Here is a 17,334-nt window from a genome sequence, read left to right as displayed (position 1 = left end):
AAAGTCCCCCTATAGAGTGATCTAAGAGGTCTGTGTCTCATCATGCTATGATGTCTTCTCATCCCATACGCACCAATCTAGCACACTCATAGCAGAAATAATGTTATAAATGACTATGTACATAATGTTTATTAGATTATTCAGTGAATAAGGTTGTGAATATGACACGTCTTGTATGTATTATTGAAATAGTTATACTCTTATTGACAAAAGCTAACTTGTGCATTTCGCTACATTCACAGATTGAAATTTCGAAATTTGGTAAGCTGATTCCTGTTGTGATTTTAGAAAGCTCTCTGGTTATTGAAATATTGTAATTAAAGACGCAATATGGACGAAAACATATGTTTATTAATACTGTGGTTCGACATTCCATACTGTAGAACAAATCGGATTATAATTTATCATAAACTAAAAATTTTAAGTATCCAGAACACACAACAAAATTCTTTGGATGGAAAATAAAAAATACTAATGTACATGTGCATTGATTGTTATTGTACATACCAAAACAACTGGTGCGCATGCGTATTAGATAATGTCATTTTTTTTTATCAAACAAAAACTCGGATGCGTGCTCCAAGAACAGCAATTCAACGCTACGATAAATCAAAGTCCAATGCATTTATCAACATACTTTTCCTATAAATAGCGCCCTCTAGAGATCGAGCTTTTTTGCAAATGAGTGAAAACCATCCGCCAATAACAAATTGCAATGCATGTTTTTCAGAGATTTGTTATATTATAAATGACAATTACGTAATAAACTAAACAAAATCGTCTGTTTGGGTGCCACATTTTTACTCGTATGCGTCACAAAAGTGCAAACTATGTGTATTGTGACATACATGTACACAACATACTATCTCAAATTCTAAAAGATGGTAGTTTCAAATGACATTCAATTTTCAATATGGTTTTATTATATTATGTTGATCTCAAAACACAGATAAAATAACTGACCTCCGAACTGATTTTTGCACAATACACTGATCAAATCTCCATGGTGATCCATGATTGTCAAGCCATTTACCATTGTGTTATATGGTAAAAAGTTTTCACCATATCTCAAAACCTCGTTCGGTTAAATACGGTGTAAAACAGTCTATAGTTATATGTACTTGACAATATGGCATATTATCTCAATCAAGATGTTCCAATTTGGCAACAAATAGCGTCACTCACTAAAATACAATCACTTCCCGCAAAATAGGCTGATGACTCCAACTTTGTTTAAGTCGATATCCTAACATTGACCGGGAGTATACTAGTAATTTAGTGTGAGATGGGTAAATTTACGGTATTTTCATTCAGGGGTAGACACGTCAATATCTGTTCATGACAGAATTTAAAAGAGTGTTTAGATGGTCTAAATAGCTAGGTAAATAATGACAACTACATGTAAAATAATTCTGCTAACACAATTTTGTTGTGAGGGAGTATAGTTTTACTGTGAAATAGCTGGAATTATTTTTCGCTGACTGACATGTTGGCTGTTTTATAGGAAGTTTATTTTCGCTTATGAGTAGATGGGTTGAACGTAAAATAAAGGGAAAATGGAATTTTCACTGGATTTTATTGATTTTATTTTATATTTATTTCCTTCAGCGAAAATAGTTAAAATAATGTACGCTACATTGTGTGGATTTCACGCTACGCGTATTGTCCTTCGATCCTGTCATATACTAGTATTTAGAAAGAACTGCTCATGCGCCGTATCGTACATGTACATACGCGGCCATTATGTATCTTCCCTCAGATGAAATGCCGTATATGGTAATATTTAAAAGGATGTTGATTTCTCCGATCCTTGGACAAATTGAGAAAGACCACTGCAATATTTCTGGAAGATTTTAGGAAGATATCTTTGTTGTGTGAGATATTTATCGCAATATATATCGTGTCCTTGCCTGTGGTGCTGTCGGTTTCACTTGATCGACATTGTTTCCGCGTTATCAACAAAAGACTGTGCAGTATGGCGGCCACGACGCGACAAACAAAGGATCTAGGCGTTCGGCGATTGCTGAGTCGTTTGTCACGATGGTATTGCCTTATAGGCGTATTTTGTCTAACAGCCATTGGCACAGCATTTACACTAATGCTTAATTACAGTGAGCCGAACGACCTACTCCAACTGAAGCTGCACATCACCAGGGCAACAACGCCGTCCGATAATCAACTGCGAAGGTCACTGGAGGAAATAGTTTGTAACTCACGTCACTGGAGTATCAATAGAACGCAAATAGCAGAACTGCGAAATAGCCTTGCCAGACACATGAACAACAGACAACCGTTTCTCACCCAGGAAAACACGCCCATTGGTAGGAAGTACTTCAATACATATCTCCAACTTCCCATGCAAATTGACAAGTCTAAGCGAACTCTTCTTCCAGAAACATCACCTTTCGCGTATAATGCTGGGGTTAAAACGTGCGCTGTCGTCGGAAATGGTGGTATTTTGAAAAACAGCGGTTGCGGCAATGACATTGACAGATCGGAATTGGTTTTTCGTACGAACTTGCCGATACTCAGCGGTTTCGCAGACGACGCGGGAAGACGCTCGAATCTGACAAGTATATCCCCATCCACAGTATCCTTGCAAAAGGTCAACAAGCACGGCGATTTTAATAAATCGAGGGCTCTGAGCGTGTTCACTGAATACAACGGATATTTAGTTTGGGTACCGAATAGCTGGTGGGTGTCGCACAACATGGCATTTAAAGTATCAGAACTCGTACATAAAAACACAAAGCTTAAACTTCTTCTATCAGATCCGGAATATTCTAGGAAATTTGGAGATTTCTGGCAATTTGGTCGACAGATTCTGTCCTCTGGAATGACTATGATTAGTATAGCCTTGTCTGTGTGCGAAGAAATTCATGCTTACGGATTCTGGCCGTTCCCCGTCAACTCAGAAGGAGACGCTCTTCCGATGCATTACGCCGAAGACCTCTCCTGGTCCACGTACAATAACACCCACGACTATCGAACGGAATTTGATTTGTTAACAAAGCTACACCACCAGGGAGTTCTAAAACTGCACATTGAGAAATGCAGTGACTGATACATGCGTTGCCATGGTAATTGAATATCACAGCTCATCCAACCACTGTCTAATCACATTTCAGTATAGTCATGGTCTGATCACAGGATAGAGGGACTGTGGTCTGATCATTCCCCCTATTTATCTCTCTCGAAATAAACATTATAATATAACAAACAAACAGTAAACCTTGTTCATCTTAAATTGCAAATTAATAAAATTAATTGAGATAGAAATATGCCATTATGTCTCATGAAATGAGTATGCGTTTTGGAATGGAATATCGTCAACACATCTACAGATGACAATTTTCTTCGCTTCCGTCACATTTTTTTCTGTTATGATATAAAACAATAAAATTACCACGACTGCGCTAGTCTAGCGTCTTCAAGACGTATTGTGGGGACCTCAAAACGCAGCTTCTCCCAAATACAATATGTAACAATATTCCCGCCTGGTAATTCTCTGGTCTTTCCATTATTGTGTAAGTTTTGTGTGTGGGAATGTACATGATGATGGTTGAAATACAAGTGTAACTTCAAAAATACTGGGTTTATTTTGATAAAACTTTAATGTTAGCGTTATATACATGTAACGAATCTGAAGGAATGACAGATGATGCCGCTCCAGAAAACAACGCGATTGAAGATGAGTTTTAATTGTATCATTGAGTATTAATACACAGTTATAAAGAAGTTGGAGCTAAACATGAATGACAACAGGAAAGAATTTAAATGAGCTTTGATCAATAAATGAATACATTTATATAAATAACGCTAAGAAAAATTGCCACCAGTTAAAGCGCGGTAGTCGTCGCCGCTGCGCATGTGTGAGATATATGGGTCTCATATAAACAAATATGGCGACTTTGACTGTTGCGCAGATCAACGAGTACGAACTGACACGTTTCCAAGCTTTAATTAGGTAATTTTCATGTGATTGGAAGGTATCGAAAGAGTCACCGGCGGTAATCAGTGCAAGTCGCGCCCAGGTCAAACCTCATACTTGTGATTTCCATTTGAAAAGCGCATTGGATTGTGGGAAAATTAATGTTTATCAACACAAATGTCGAACATGCGCAGCGCGACGACTACCGCGCTTTAAGTTCTACTGTATTAGTTGCGTGTTTCATTTAAAGCTTTAAAATGACATTCTCAAGTAAGTTTTACTGTTTCTCTGCCCATCCCGAATGTATTTTTTACAAGATTGGAAGAAGAACAAATCCAATCTAATGTTCAACATGCCCAGTTTATCTACAGGCCGTCACACTTCCGGTAAGATAAAATATACATGTATGTGTTCCTGTTGATAGGACAATGTTATCACAGCAGATTGCTGGCCTGTGTTGATCAGTGAACGACATTTGTTATCACACTTTTGCCTGTAGGTTGGCAAAAATGTAAACACACGAATAGCACACGAAATGATAATTATCCTTATTTCAAATTCCAATTTTCTAATTTTAAAGTGAACAAAAGTCATTTTGTGCCCGCATTCAAGTTGAGTATGTATGGGTGTATTGGAAAAATACTACGGCGGATGAGAATGGCCAATCGATAGTTATTCCAAACGACACTCCTAAACGATAGTCTGACCAATGAGAAGACAGTATGGCCAAGTCAATATCAGTACGCTTTCTGGATGTACGACAGAGATCTACTCAAAGGTTCCCAAAACACTTCGCTCAGCAAAACTCCGACGAAAGTCGTGAGCAAATATTGCACCCCCAGTGACATGCGATTGTGATTTCATGACATCATTCTACCTGTCAATCACCTTGATATGCTACTACGTTACAGGAGAATTTCTCTACAGTGACGGATGATGGCGTAGCGGCCTACCACAGAGCCAATTTCGCAAACGCATTGCGACTTTGATTAAAACATTTTTGTTGAAAAAAACACCTTAGGCCATGGACTTTCGACATTGTGGTGAATGGGCGCATTGTCCAGTACCAACATGCCACGAGGTTCTAGTGCTGATAGCGTTTACGATGTACTCAACGCATTAACCAATGCATTTACATATTTCTGTGTTATAATATTCATCACCTTTCATGGCCACCGCTCGTTTATTGTGAAGACACTGTCATATTGAAATGGATTGACTCATACTTTATTTTATTTCGACTCTACATCGCCGGGGTGCCGTACTTAGCAGAGCAGCCGCTTCGCTGCGATCTATTCAAAGTAAGCCCCCAAGACATGTTGGATTCCGTTGGAGATAATTGAAAAGTGCTTACAGCACAACAATATAGATTACTGACCACACAGCGCCTTAAAACGTCAGTTATAAAATGACCATGCATACAGGTATTTAGTGTTTAAGTTTCACTCTAACGTTATTGGAAGAAGGTTATAATGACGTAATTCAATTTTAGCACGGGGCACCGTCTCGTTTATTTTCCCTTTGCAAGATACTTGTTGTATCGTTACTGTAGTAATGTCTATATTTGTTTAACGGTATTACCGCTGACCCGGTATTTACGTACCATGTGATACACCACCACCAGCTGTATTTCCACCACTCTCTTGAACTTTAAAATCTCTTGAACAATTATCACAGGTTTTTCCATATATTTTTTCCACTGACATACTGCCGGTCGTAATTGTTCACACACATGACCGAGTATTATTGAAAAGTTATCAAAAATGATATGGTAAAATACGTGATTGTAATATTATAATGGTGTCCGCAAAGTATACCGCGCTACTTGTATTAGGAACTGTTTCCAGTATCTTGAACCACTGAGAATAGGTAATGTTCCGTTCAACTGCGGGATCATCGCAGTCATCGAGATCAGTGTGTTATGCTGTAGACGAAAGTCTTATGAACCAGTTAATTGAAATTCTTACCTCCAAATATGGCGGGATATGTCGGTGCAGTGTAAAATTTAGTGAGACTTGTGCGAACATGAATGTCCCTGATGTCGAGACCGTACTTGGTGAAAAAATAGGCCAGGGCCAGAGTTAGCTTGCGTACAAGTGATAATAAAATAAACTCGATTAATTTACCGATACTATATGGGGGAAGCCGTCTTGAAACTAAGTAAAGAAACAAGTTGAAAAACGTTTTTTTTTTGTTTTTTTTTCAACGGTTAGTTTCAAGCTGTATTCAAGATGTCTGCTCCAATAGAGTAAATATCGGTAGATTAATCAAAGTTATTTTATTACCACTTGTACACCAGCTGACTATGGGCAGGGCATTGTAGTACGCGAAATCTCGTAAATTGAGTGGCTTTACCAGAGAACTACATTCAGGAATTGAAACCCCGCCCCAGTGGTCGAGTTATGTTGATATATGATATTTAGTGGTGCTTGTGCCTCCTTTCCCCTTTCCCCGTTCTGAGTTTGAGCCACAAAATATGCTACTGGTGCGGGGAATGGTGAGAAATATTCTGGACAATGCCTCACATACAACCCCAGTTGTCTGTTTATTACAATTGCTGCAACTGATTGATATCACTATATGTCCGAATGTGTGTTTTTTTTTTTTTCAATTTCAGATTGCCTTTTATTTTCCGACAAGCGTTATGTTAACTCAAACTATCAATGCCTGTAAAGTTATAACGCGTCATATGACAGCGCAAGTTAGTCGCTGCCAATTAGTCTCTACTCTTCATTCTGTGGTTCACCCCCCCCCCAATCAAGCTGAAACCCTCAAAATGCAGGTAATAGCGTTTTAGAAGGTCTAGATTTCAAGATATCGCCCCCCCCCCAATCTTGGCGCCGCTCCTGGAACATAAGTAAGCTAATACGGGCAAGGCTATCCAAGCAGTGAGGTAACCATTATGATAATGGATTCGAGTAATCGTACATTGTTGCATATATTAACGACGACGCAGTTGAATGCGCACGCCCAATGCAGATGTTTTCAACAATGGCTGGCTGACTCGGAAGACTGTATTCAACGCATAGCCATTTGTGAGGATGGTGTTTCTTACATGCAGTTATTATTATTGTCACAGGCATGGTCATATCGATACGTTGGACTGAAACTGCTTCCTTGTGATTATTGGTGTGCCTCCATGGTGTAGATAAATTTGACACGGCTTCTCGACGCCGCTTGGGCCGCCTTGAATGGCAGGGATATGAGGAAAGGAAGTGTTCGGCTGGTAATTGCGATTTGAAAACAGAAGTGGCTAACCTGCAGGTTGTATTTAATTTCTATGTCGAAGATCAAGAACGGTGTTTGGAATTCTTCAGCTTATTCCGACGAGACCCGCATACATGTATCCCGTTACCCCGTAGTATCTAGAGTTTCGAATATTTATCTAAATACTACGACGCATGCGCGTTTCGGTTCTGGGTGATTAGCTATACCCATGAACTCCGGGGTCAGACAAGCATTGGGGGGAAAGTGCTGCTTTTTGGGGCTATGCCTGTTCAGTGTAACTGCACTCGCGACGTTGTATTTTTACGGAACCGTAAATCATACTATTTCTTTTAAAAACTGGAATTCGTCACAGATCAGAAAATTGGGGAAACCGTCGCGGACTAGCGCCATGACGTCATCACACGAGCAGACGATTAGCGACAATATTTTTGAAATACGTCAGAAACTGAAGCAGCATATGAATACAAGTAGTTTTCTTTTAACTCAAGAGAACACTCATGTTGGAAAAAAATATTACAACTCGTATTTTCAATATTCTGTGACGATCAAGAAGAGTTTTCTAAACATTCTTCCTAAGACGTCCCCTTTTTCGAACAAGAACTTGTTTGAGACATGTGCAGTTGTCGGGAATGGCGGGATTCTTAAAAACAGCAATTGTGGCAAGGAAATAGACGGTCACGATTTTGTTATAAGGACGAATTTGCAAGAGATCCGTAAATTCGCCGATGATGCAGGAAGTAAAACCAACCTGACGACCATAACTCCAAGCACCAGGTCTTTGATCGACAAACATTCCCGTTTAGATGTTCTAAAAACCATCAACGTATTGGCAGATTACAACGGATATCTCATGTGGATACCACATAGCTGGAAACAACACCATAACAGCACTATGGAAATGGCTTTTGAAGTTGCCAAACTTTTACAGACCAACACATCGCTTCGCCTACTATTTGCTGACCCACAATACTCGAAACAGTTTAGAACTTACTGGAAGATTGGTCGCAAAATATTTTCTTCTGGTCTGACTATCGTTAGTATAGCACTCGATTTGTGTGAAGACATTCACGTTTACGGTTTTTGGCCATTTCCCGCGAATGTCGCAGGGGGCGCTATTCCGATGCATTACTCTGAAGATATTTCATGGGATTCGTACAAAAAAACCCACGACTACGCCACCGAATTTAAACTTTTGAATAAGTTTGACGACCTGGGAATTATACAACTACACCTGGATGATTGTGATAAATAAAATCATCTGACAGTCCTTCATACGTATGTAAGACGTCTGAGGGGTTTACTATAGCAGTATTATTTGTGTGTTTTTTGTTTATGACCATATTGTGCTCCGACTGACTATGTATTCTAACCTGTTCTGCTCTGACTAGGCTGCCAAATTTTTCATTCTTTTACCATGATGTCAACAATCATTGATGAAAACATGGAGGTAATTAACAATGAAATTAAGAAGTGTACAGAACATGTGGCGTACAGAGGGAATAACCACTCCCTCTAAAGAATTCTTGATACTGTGTATTATTATTTATCTTTATGTCAGACTGTCAAGCATTTGAAAGTCTTTATAAAACTAGTATGAAAAACAAATAAATAAATGAACAAAAACTATAAGTAGGTCAACAGAAATGAATGAAGAAAAAAAAATGCCACGTTTGCCAACTAGTGTGCGTATGGCAATATTAATAGTACAAAATATTATTCCAATGCTGGAACAAGGCAGACTTCCAACGGACATCAGAGTTACATAAGCTCACCAACAGACTGTTATCAGAGGTGTATATACGCTCTCTAAATTTAAATACAAGATTTCTAAAAAAAATCGTAAAAAGACTTGACATGATTGTATACAAACATATGATTTACACTATAATTACGTTGCCATTGCGGTGGTCGTCGCGCAGCGCGTGTTCGAATTTCATGTAACTAAACAATGTATTTTACACGCGTTGTATACGTCGCTATGAGTCCCATATCGAACAGGACGCGGCACGACGATTGCCGCCCTTTAAAGTCTTGATATAAACCGCGCATGTGGCGTAATATACTCAACAGGTATTTGCTAATGTTCTGTGACGATTTATTTTGTAATTAAGTGTGGCTTTGAGAAGGAAGCCAGCTATATTTTACATTCATTAATACTAGTATGTTATTTTTAAGCGTGAACTAATGTAAAAATATATTTTATATGCGTTGTGGACATGGTACATGTTTATTTTTAGGATGGGGGAGTGCCTTATTGGCGCCACCTTTCCTACTTATGTAGAACTTGAATTTCTAACACAAACTCCTCCCTCCCTCATTCGTCCGTCCGTCCCTGCGGGTACCAAATGAGTACACACATAGTGACATGTCGTATAAAATGGTGTGTATCCATAATAACATGTGAATGTGTTTTGTCTGTGTAGCATCCTAACATTTTGCCCTATGAGTGTTCATTTGATTTCACTGTAGAGGCAATTACCTTTCATGGTGTCATATCATTTTGGCTTTTTGTCATACTGACTAAAAAGGGACAAAATGACTGATTGTGTTCCTTTTATACATTCGTGAAGAATGCATAAATCAGAGACTTCCACCAGTGCATTAAAGTTGGAAGAAAACAATATTTTATTGACACAACACTGACACAGAAAGGTACAACAGTAGGGTCTCAAAAAACTAAAACATAGAAAATACAACACGTCTAATATTACATGATAAAACTAAGAAAACTAGAGTCAATGCCGTGAATTCTAATCAAATATAGTATGTGTATCTACATCTTAGTCTTTTAGTTGGAAGCCTGACAAGGTCGCGTGAGTCACGCCCTCCGCGGTGCTCCAAAACCAACACAGTGTGCCGTTCGGCCGACGAGGATGCCACTCCTACTTGTCAGTAAATAGACCATTACATCAGCATACATAATGAATCTTGAACTTACTACCAATTTCTAGAATGTTCCATTACCTTATATTGCCTCCTACAGTGTTCTATTACCTATTCAACCATTTTCTAAAAAAAAATAGAATATTCCACCCAGACACAGTACGGTTCTAGAACATTCTCAGTGACACGGAAGTGGTAAATAAGTCGTATGCGACAGTCACGTAGGTTGGTGTATGTAAATACCTTGCGCTCGCTGTAATCACAGGGAGCTCTTTTACTATCAAAATAGCCATCATATTTATTTATTTATTAATATTCAATAGAATGGATGATAATAGATACAATGCACACGAAAACAGCAAAAAACGAAAAGCGACATGACAAAAGAACAGAAAAGCACAGAGAAAATGGCAGAATCAATATCTCAGAGGTGGAAATGCAACCTGATTAAAATGCGATGAAGGCATAGGCTCCAATTTTCTTTATTGTTATTTTTTTGTTTATTTATGAATATTTTCAGGTTTTACTTGCCGTTATTATATTTTTGACATCGTGTGCGAAGCAATGGGGGTCCTTGCAGTTAATGTGTCTGTCTGTATGTATGTGTGTGTGTCCGTCTCTTCCACTGATACCTCAAAAGCCATTTGTTGTTTTCTGATGAAACTTGATGCATAGATACTCTGGACTAATACACATATTCCATTAGATGTTTGGTTAAATCCATGGATACTAATTACCTAATTTACATGATAATTAGCTAATTTTTGGCTGTTTCATGACTGTTCCACTTATATCTAAAAAAATTACTTATTGGATTTTGATGAAACAACAAACCATGCACATTGATTACCTATTAGTATAATGATTAGTCAATTTTCGACTGATATCTTAAGTACTAATCGTCACAATACAATGACACTTGGTACATATATGCTCTAGGACAACGCACAGACCTGATAAGTTTTGGGTCATTATCAGTGAATATCAATTACCCAATTTGCATAATTAGTACAGTTTTGGCTTTTCGGTTGATATTCCAGGTACTAATCATTAAATTTCAAGAAACTTGGCACACAGATGCTCTAGGACTACGCACAGACCTAATTGTTTTGAATACAAATCTGTGCATTTGAATTACCTAATTTGCATAATAATTCATAATTGTTTGGTTTACCCATCGATATCTCAAGTTCTAATCACATTTCAATGAAACTTGGTACATTGATGGTCTGTGACATTGCGCAGACCTTTATTATTATTTTTTACAATACAATCTGTGCATACTAATTACCCGATTTGCATAATAATTAATCAGTTTTCAGCCTTTTCATCAATATCTTAAGATTTGTTTTCAATGAATACACTAAAACAATGCAACGAATTAGTTTTGGATTTATATACATCCATAATACTTACCCAATTTGCATAATAATTTACTTTTCGTCTTTCCATCGTTTTTTTAATAATTAATCATCACATTATAATGAAACTTGGTACATATGTGCCCTGGAACAATACACAGACCTAATCTATGCATAATAATTGCTTAATTTACATAATAATTACCATTTAAAAAAACAATTATTAAATTTCAATAAGACTTGGATTGGAATACTAATTGGCAAATTTGTACAATGTGGATTACATTTTCATGTACCATGCGCTCTTCAGGTTCTCGTTAACCAAGAATGCCTCGCATGTCACTGGCATGCAGTTGGCTATTCAGATCATATATTTAATTGCCTGTTTTTGTACGAAGCAATGAATTGGATATCTTCCATTATAATCTGTAAATTGGATATCTGTTACGCCATTTTAGGTGCATTCTTTAAGGTTTTCAGAAGAGAGCGACAGAATGTAATGTGTACATCTTCAATCGAAGAATCAATTGAACTTTCGTCACTGCATACGTCACAGTCGTGTACAATGATTGGTTGAATGAGTTTGTCAAAGAGTGACAATTGTAGCTGAATACTCAATTTTTTATTTGAGCTGTTTTTCTCTTTCTTTTAACGAGAACATTGCCTTAAGGCCTTCATTGAATTTTCCATTTGGAGTAATAATGAGGCCGAAATAATTAAATTCTTACAGTACATATTTTTTTGCCCTCATAGAACATTTTTTTCTCATTTAGAAGTTTATTTGGTTAATTAAAAAGCATGATTTTAGATTTTTTTTTGTATTTTTAGTGTTAAACGCCATTTTGAGGTGTACACGGCCAGTTTGTCTAAGCAGACTTTTTATTACGACAGAATGACTATGTCGTCAACATACACGAGATAGCTGATTTTTGAATTATTTAATTGATCCGAGAGTTGAATCACAACTGTCAATATCAAAACTATCTGGCAGGTCGTTGAATAAATCTGGATTGCATCCTTGTCCGACACCGGATGCCGATGGAAAATCAGTTGTTAATCCAGTATTAGTTTTAATTTTAACATTTAATATATGCATGTTATCATTTATTTAATAATAAACATAAAAGTACGTTTTTAACATGTCTATCTGCCACAGAAGTAAATAGCTCTTCAAAATGCAAAATAACATTCGCGTTGCTACCGGAAGATATATTGAAGTCATCTAATTCGTTTCCCGCCAATTTAAGACCTGTTAAGAAATGTCCCATATATACTTCGAAAAAGTGGGTTAAGATTGTTTTTTTGTTCATATGTATCGGTAATGGGGTGAGAGCCGAAGACATTGGAATCGGGCAGTGATCCGACACAGAGGTCATTCACGATGTGTAAGAATAAAACTGATACATGGAAAAAAATTTAAATTCTTGAATTGGTTGAAATCAACAAATCATCATTCAAATTGACTGTGGTTTAACCCTAAAATAAACATTCATTACAATTGTCGCTCGCATGAAATGTTGAATAGATTAATCCAGGCGAATTGTAAATGTAATTAAAACCATAAATGGGGGTCTCGAGACCCATACAACCAAGTAATGAGAGGATGATTCTGGTTACCACGTACTCGCCGGCAGCGGTGGTGGTAACTTTGTATCGAATGGCAACCACGTGGATTCCTTGTGACACGTGACTTCCGGTTTAGGGTGTGACCCATTAAAAACTCGGGACCCATTGATGAAGGAAAGACTTCTAAAACAGAGCCCCACTGGGACCAATAACAAAAATATGACAAATAACAATAACAATTTTTTTTTCAAAAACATGCTATATTCAAAATGGATAATAATAAAATGAACAAATCTCTTACCCGCATACTAGTAGTTTCTAAGTGTCCGTCTCTAAGCTGATTCCTAAAAATGATAGTACTGAAAAAGGGAGGTCTCGCGACCCCATACAACCAAGTAATAATAGGATGTTCCTGGTTACCGGCAGCGGTGGTGGTGGTAACTCAATATACAGTGCCCGCATATATTCTAATGGTGCACCCCTAAGCTGATTCCTGAAAATGAGAGTACTGAAAAGGGAATTATTATCATCTGTTTAGCTGTCCTGTATTATTGATAATGCGATTGTCATCTGTATATGTCAAAATCGACATTGTCTTCAGCTCCAGCACGACGACTGCGAGTCAGGTTATCAGGCGTACACTCAGATTCAGACAATAAGTTGAATTCACCACGTGGTAACACGTGATTCTTAACTGCTGAGTTATTGCGGAAATGTGTCTCTCTCAGTCGTTATCTTTCTATTGCATCGCTTATGTTTTATTCCATTCCATACAACAGCGTTTGGGTACCATGGATACCATGTCTCATCCGTACGAGTCTGACTTACTGTACTTGGTAACAGTTTATAGGACGGTAGTCGTCGCGCAGCATTGTATACGTCGCTATGAGTCCCATATCGAACAGGACGCGGCGCGACGACCACCGTCCTTTATGTCTACAGTGATTTATCAAACATTATGAAGGTAATTACATCGAGTGAATCTCTAAGAAAAATCATGTATATTCTTCCAGAATACATCCTACGTCACGCCTGCTCATGTCTAAAGGGTTTATTTCCATTTAAAAGTCATTAAGAATGCCGTTGCATAGATACACACACCCGTATCGGAGGACTGTCCTAAAGGTACATCTGATTAATACTGCTGATTAATACCGCTGGGGGCAGTATGACGTCAATGATTCCTAAAACTACCACTAATTATTATCTGCACGTAATCTTGTAGAATCATGCGCACGTGTTTGACCTATGAATATATTACAATTCATCTGTAATTGTTAGATGTTGCCACTCATTCATAATCACCTGGTAAAATTCGCTGAAGACTGTAGAGATAACACTAGTGGAACAGCATCGTGGACAGTAATTCTCCCTAATGTATTGTTTGTTTCTCTTCTGTGGTGCATGTATTCACACTAATTGTCACCCACTCATTACAAGTGTGTGCCGCCGGTATCTAATTAAGAGCGATGATCGGTTATGGTATAATTAAAGCGCGGTGGTCTTCGCGCAGCGCGTGTTCGAATTTCATGTAAATAAACAATGTATTTTCAACGCGTTGTATACGTCGGTATGAGTCCCATATCGAACAGGACGCGGCACGACGATTGCCACCCTTTAAGTTTACTGAGAGCACTTCACATTGGTCTGTTTCTTCAATTTAAACCCAATGCTTTACAAACTGAGCATTGGTATACGTTAAGTATCTGTTAAGTAACATTCCCTCAGCTCCAGCTTATATCCATGTCTCAACTGATACGATACTGTAGGTCAGCAAGTAGGTCATATAGCAATGTTCGAGTAAGACATGGCTATCTAACAGCAAAGCTAGCTAAACAAGGTTACTTGCGAAATAGACCGGGACCTTCAAATAATTTGACGGAAAACATAAACAGATAAATACCAATTATGATTTGTCTGTCAAGCATAATAAGTGAGTCATCATTTCCAATTACGACTCCATAGAAATCACTTATGATTTGTCAAAATTATATCTGTGTTACTTATTATACAAACCAAGCATGATATGGAGACGACCCTGTCCAAGCGTCAGAATTACACATTTCTTCTCCATGAACGGACAAACATTTGGTATTTTGTTATTATTGGATTTGAGCGTTGCTTCTGGCACAGTTGACAATGTTTTTGTTTTTTTAATTTATCGGTTAGGAACGTGTTTTGGTATTACAGAAACTGTGTGCGATTTATACACCATCTTTTGGATTAACTTTCAGGAAATGCGATGATCTGGGGAAAAAATCATCCCTGGAACCTTAAAGCTCCATGGGTCTCATATAAACAAAGATGGCGACTTTGACTGTTGCGCAGGAGTCACCGGCGGTAATCAGTGCAAGTCGCACCCAAGTCAAACCTCATACTTGTGATTTCCATTTGAAGAGCGCATTGGATTGTGGGAAAACCAATGTTTATCAACACAAATGTCGAACATGCGCAGCGCGACGACTACTGCGCTTTAACGACTATCACTGGGATGAAAGAACAATGGGGATGTAACAACATTCATTTGGGACAATCAGCATTAGATCGAATGAGCTGAGGGAAGAAATGGCATCGGAAGTGCCTAGGATGAAACAACATTTGGACAAATGAAAATGTGATGAATTCAGGATGGGATGAAATGGTAATGGGTCAGAACTGCCTGGGATGAAATAACACCCATTAATTTGTGACTTACATAATATATAAAACTCTGCGCACATGGTACATTTCTTTGGGCTTAATACAAGCAAGTAGCATCGCCGAAAACAGCATTGGAACGAAACATAATCGAGACGAAACAGCATTTGGTGGAATCATCATTAGAATGAATCAGAAATGGAACGAAACAACCTGTAATGAAACAGCCCGCAATTTATAAGAGTGACATCGTGAAATGTATGTACATAACCCTGATAATCATGTCCAACTAAAAATTCTGATGGAACAATAGACCACAGCTATTACGGGGGAAATTCTCCTCCTCCGGGGTTGGGGTTCCCCAACACGTGTCAGGGGGAATATCGTCTGCTTTAGGTACCGGACTGGGAAAGTCACTTAAGCTTTACAGTCAAATAAACGCGCACAACAAAATACGTATCAACTCTCGTCTTTAGTCGGTCAGTCGAGTACTCTATAAGACACAGCGCCCTGGGGAAAAGTCCCTAAGACTATCTCAAGGCTGACCCAAGACTTCGTCTCTCGTGGTGTTCTCGCCAAGACCAACTAAAACTCTTTTATTCACTTTCAAAACCTTAACCAATTACGAAGAAGTTTAAACACTGTAAGGCGTAACCTTCACACATTCAATCTGCACATAGCCAATCACACTAAGTATTGGACACGTCATATCTTTTGATTAATCGTTCACTACATTAATAACTGCGAATACCAACTGTCAGAAATAGTAGTCCGGATAGCGACGGTTATATCGTAATTAGTTCCAAATCACTGGATCAAGTTTCGTCCAAGACCTCGCATGAGCCTAAATGATGACAGATATAACCCAGCCATTCACGAGTAACCAGCTAACCTAACCTAACTAACTAATTGATGACACAGCCATGAAATATTTTAGATGTATCTTAATTGAAATTATTGTATATTCCTATTCTGAATTATCATTGATATTATTTGTTCATGTAAGATTAAAGAGGTTAAACCAAAAACTTAGCAATAAATATTTAATGTTTAGTTTTTATTTTCCCCCAAGAATAAATCGTTGATAAATAACTACAGTGTGACTTTCAGATCCATATTTAACCTATAAATATACCAATGTAATATTAGTTAGTCAATAGAATTTACTTTATATAGTTGTGGTTTTTGTTTTGACGATTTTGACCATTTGTCTACCTGTGTGCTCGTACATGCGTTTGTATGCGTTTAACCATTTTGCGTTGTAATGAAATGATAGAACAAGGTATAGTAACTGCTTGTCGGCGTAACTCAAGTAATTTTTCTCCAATCCTTTTCAAACTTGTGCATATTATCAATCGACGTACATGTATAATCACGGTACAGGCGTGACACATATGTTTGTGAAGATATTGGTGAAAATGTGTCTTTAAAGTCAACATTAGATTAATATAGGCTGCACTTGGTATCTCAAAAGTCACTTTGATACAATCTTGCAACCTATCCACTTATAATAGAGCCATTTTTTTCATACTAGAACATGTGTTATAATACAACTCTAAAACAATAAAGTAAGTGTGTAGTATAAATCATTTCATTCCACGCAAAAAATTAAATGCATGATTGTACTATAACCGCTATATTTTGTTCAGTATTAAAGGGTAGTGGTCGTCGTGCCGCGTCCTGTTCGACATGGGACTTAAGCGACGTATACAAAGCGTGTAAAATGCA

At 37.8% G+C, this 17,334-nt stretch overlaps 2 protein-coding genes across 2 annotated transcripts; both read left to right on the top strand.

Annotated features, from left to right (window-relative positions):
- The first annotated feature begins 1,721 nt into the window (after positions 1-1,721).
- On the top strand, positions 1,722-3,279 carry LOC102807817 (alpha-N-acetylneuraminide alpha-2,8-sialyltransferase-like). Its single transcript, XM_006812557.3, has one exon. It carries the CDS (start codon positions 1,976-1,978, stop codon positions 3,062-3,064), a length of 1,089 nt encoding a protein of 362 aa, XP_006812620.1. The 5' UTR covers positions 1,722-1,975; the 3' UTR covers positions 3,065-3,279.
- Positions 3,280-6,913: 3,634 nt separating this feature from the next.
- On the top strand, positions 6,914-9,374 carry LOC102807087 (alpha-N-acetylneuraminide alpha-2,8-sialyltransferase-like). The gene has a single exon (XM_006812553.3). It carries the CDS (start codon positions 7,368-7,370, stop codon positions 8,409-8,411), a length of 1,044 nt encoding a protein of 347 aa, XP_006812616.1. The 5' UTR covers positions 6,914-7,367; the 3' UTR covers positions 8,412-9,374.
- The last annotated feature ends 7,960 nt before the right edge of the window (positions 9,375-17,334 follow it).

This window comes from Saccoglossus kowalevskii, chromosome 16, assembly GCF_978046115.1.
Source record: "Saccoglossus kowalevskii chromosome 16, keSacKowa6.1, whole genome shotgun sequence".
NCBI lineage: Eukaryota > Metazoa > Hemichordata > Enteropneusta > Harrimaniidae > Saccoglossus > Saccoglossus kowalevskii.
This window is presented reverse-complemented; position numbering and strand designations above follow the sequence as displayed.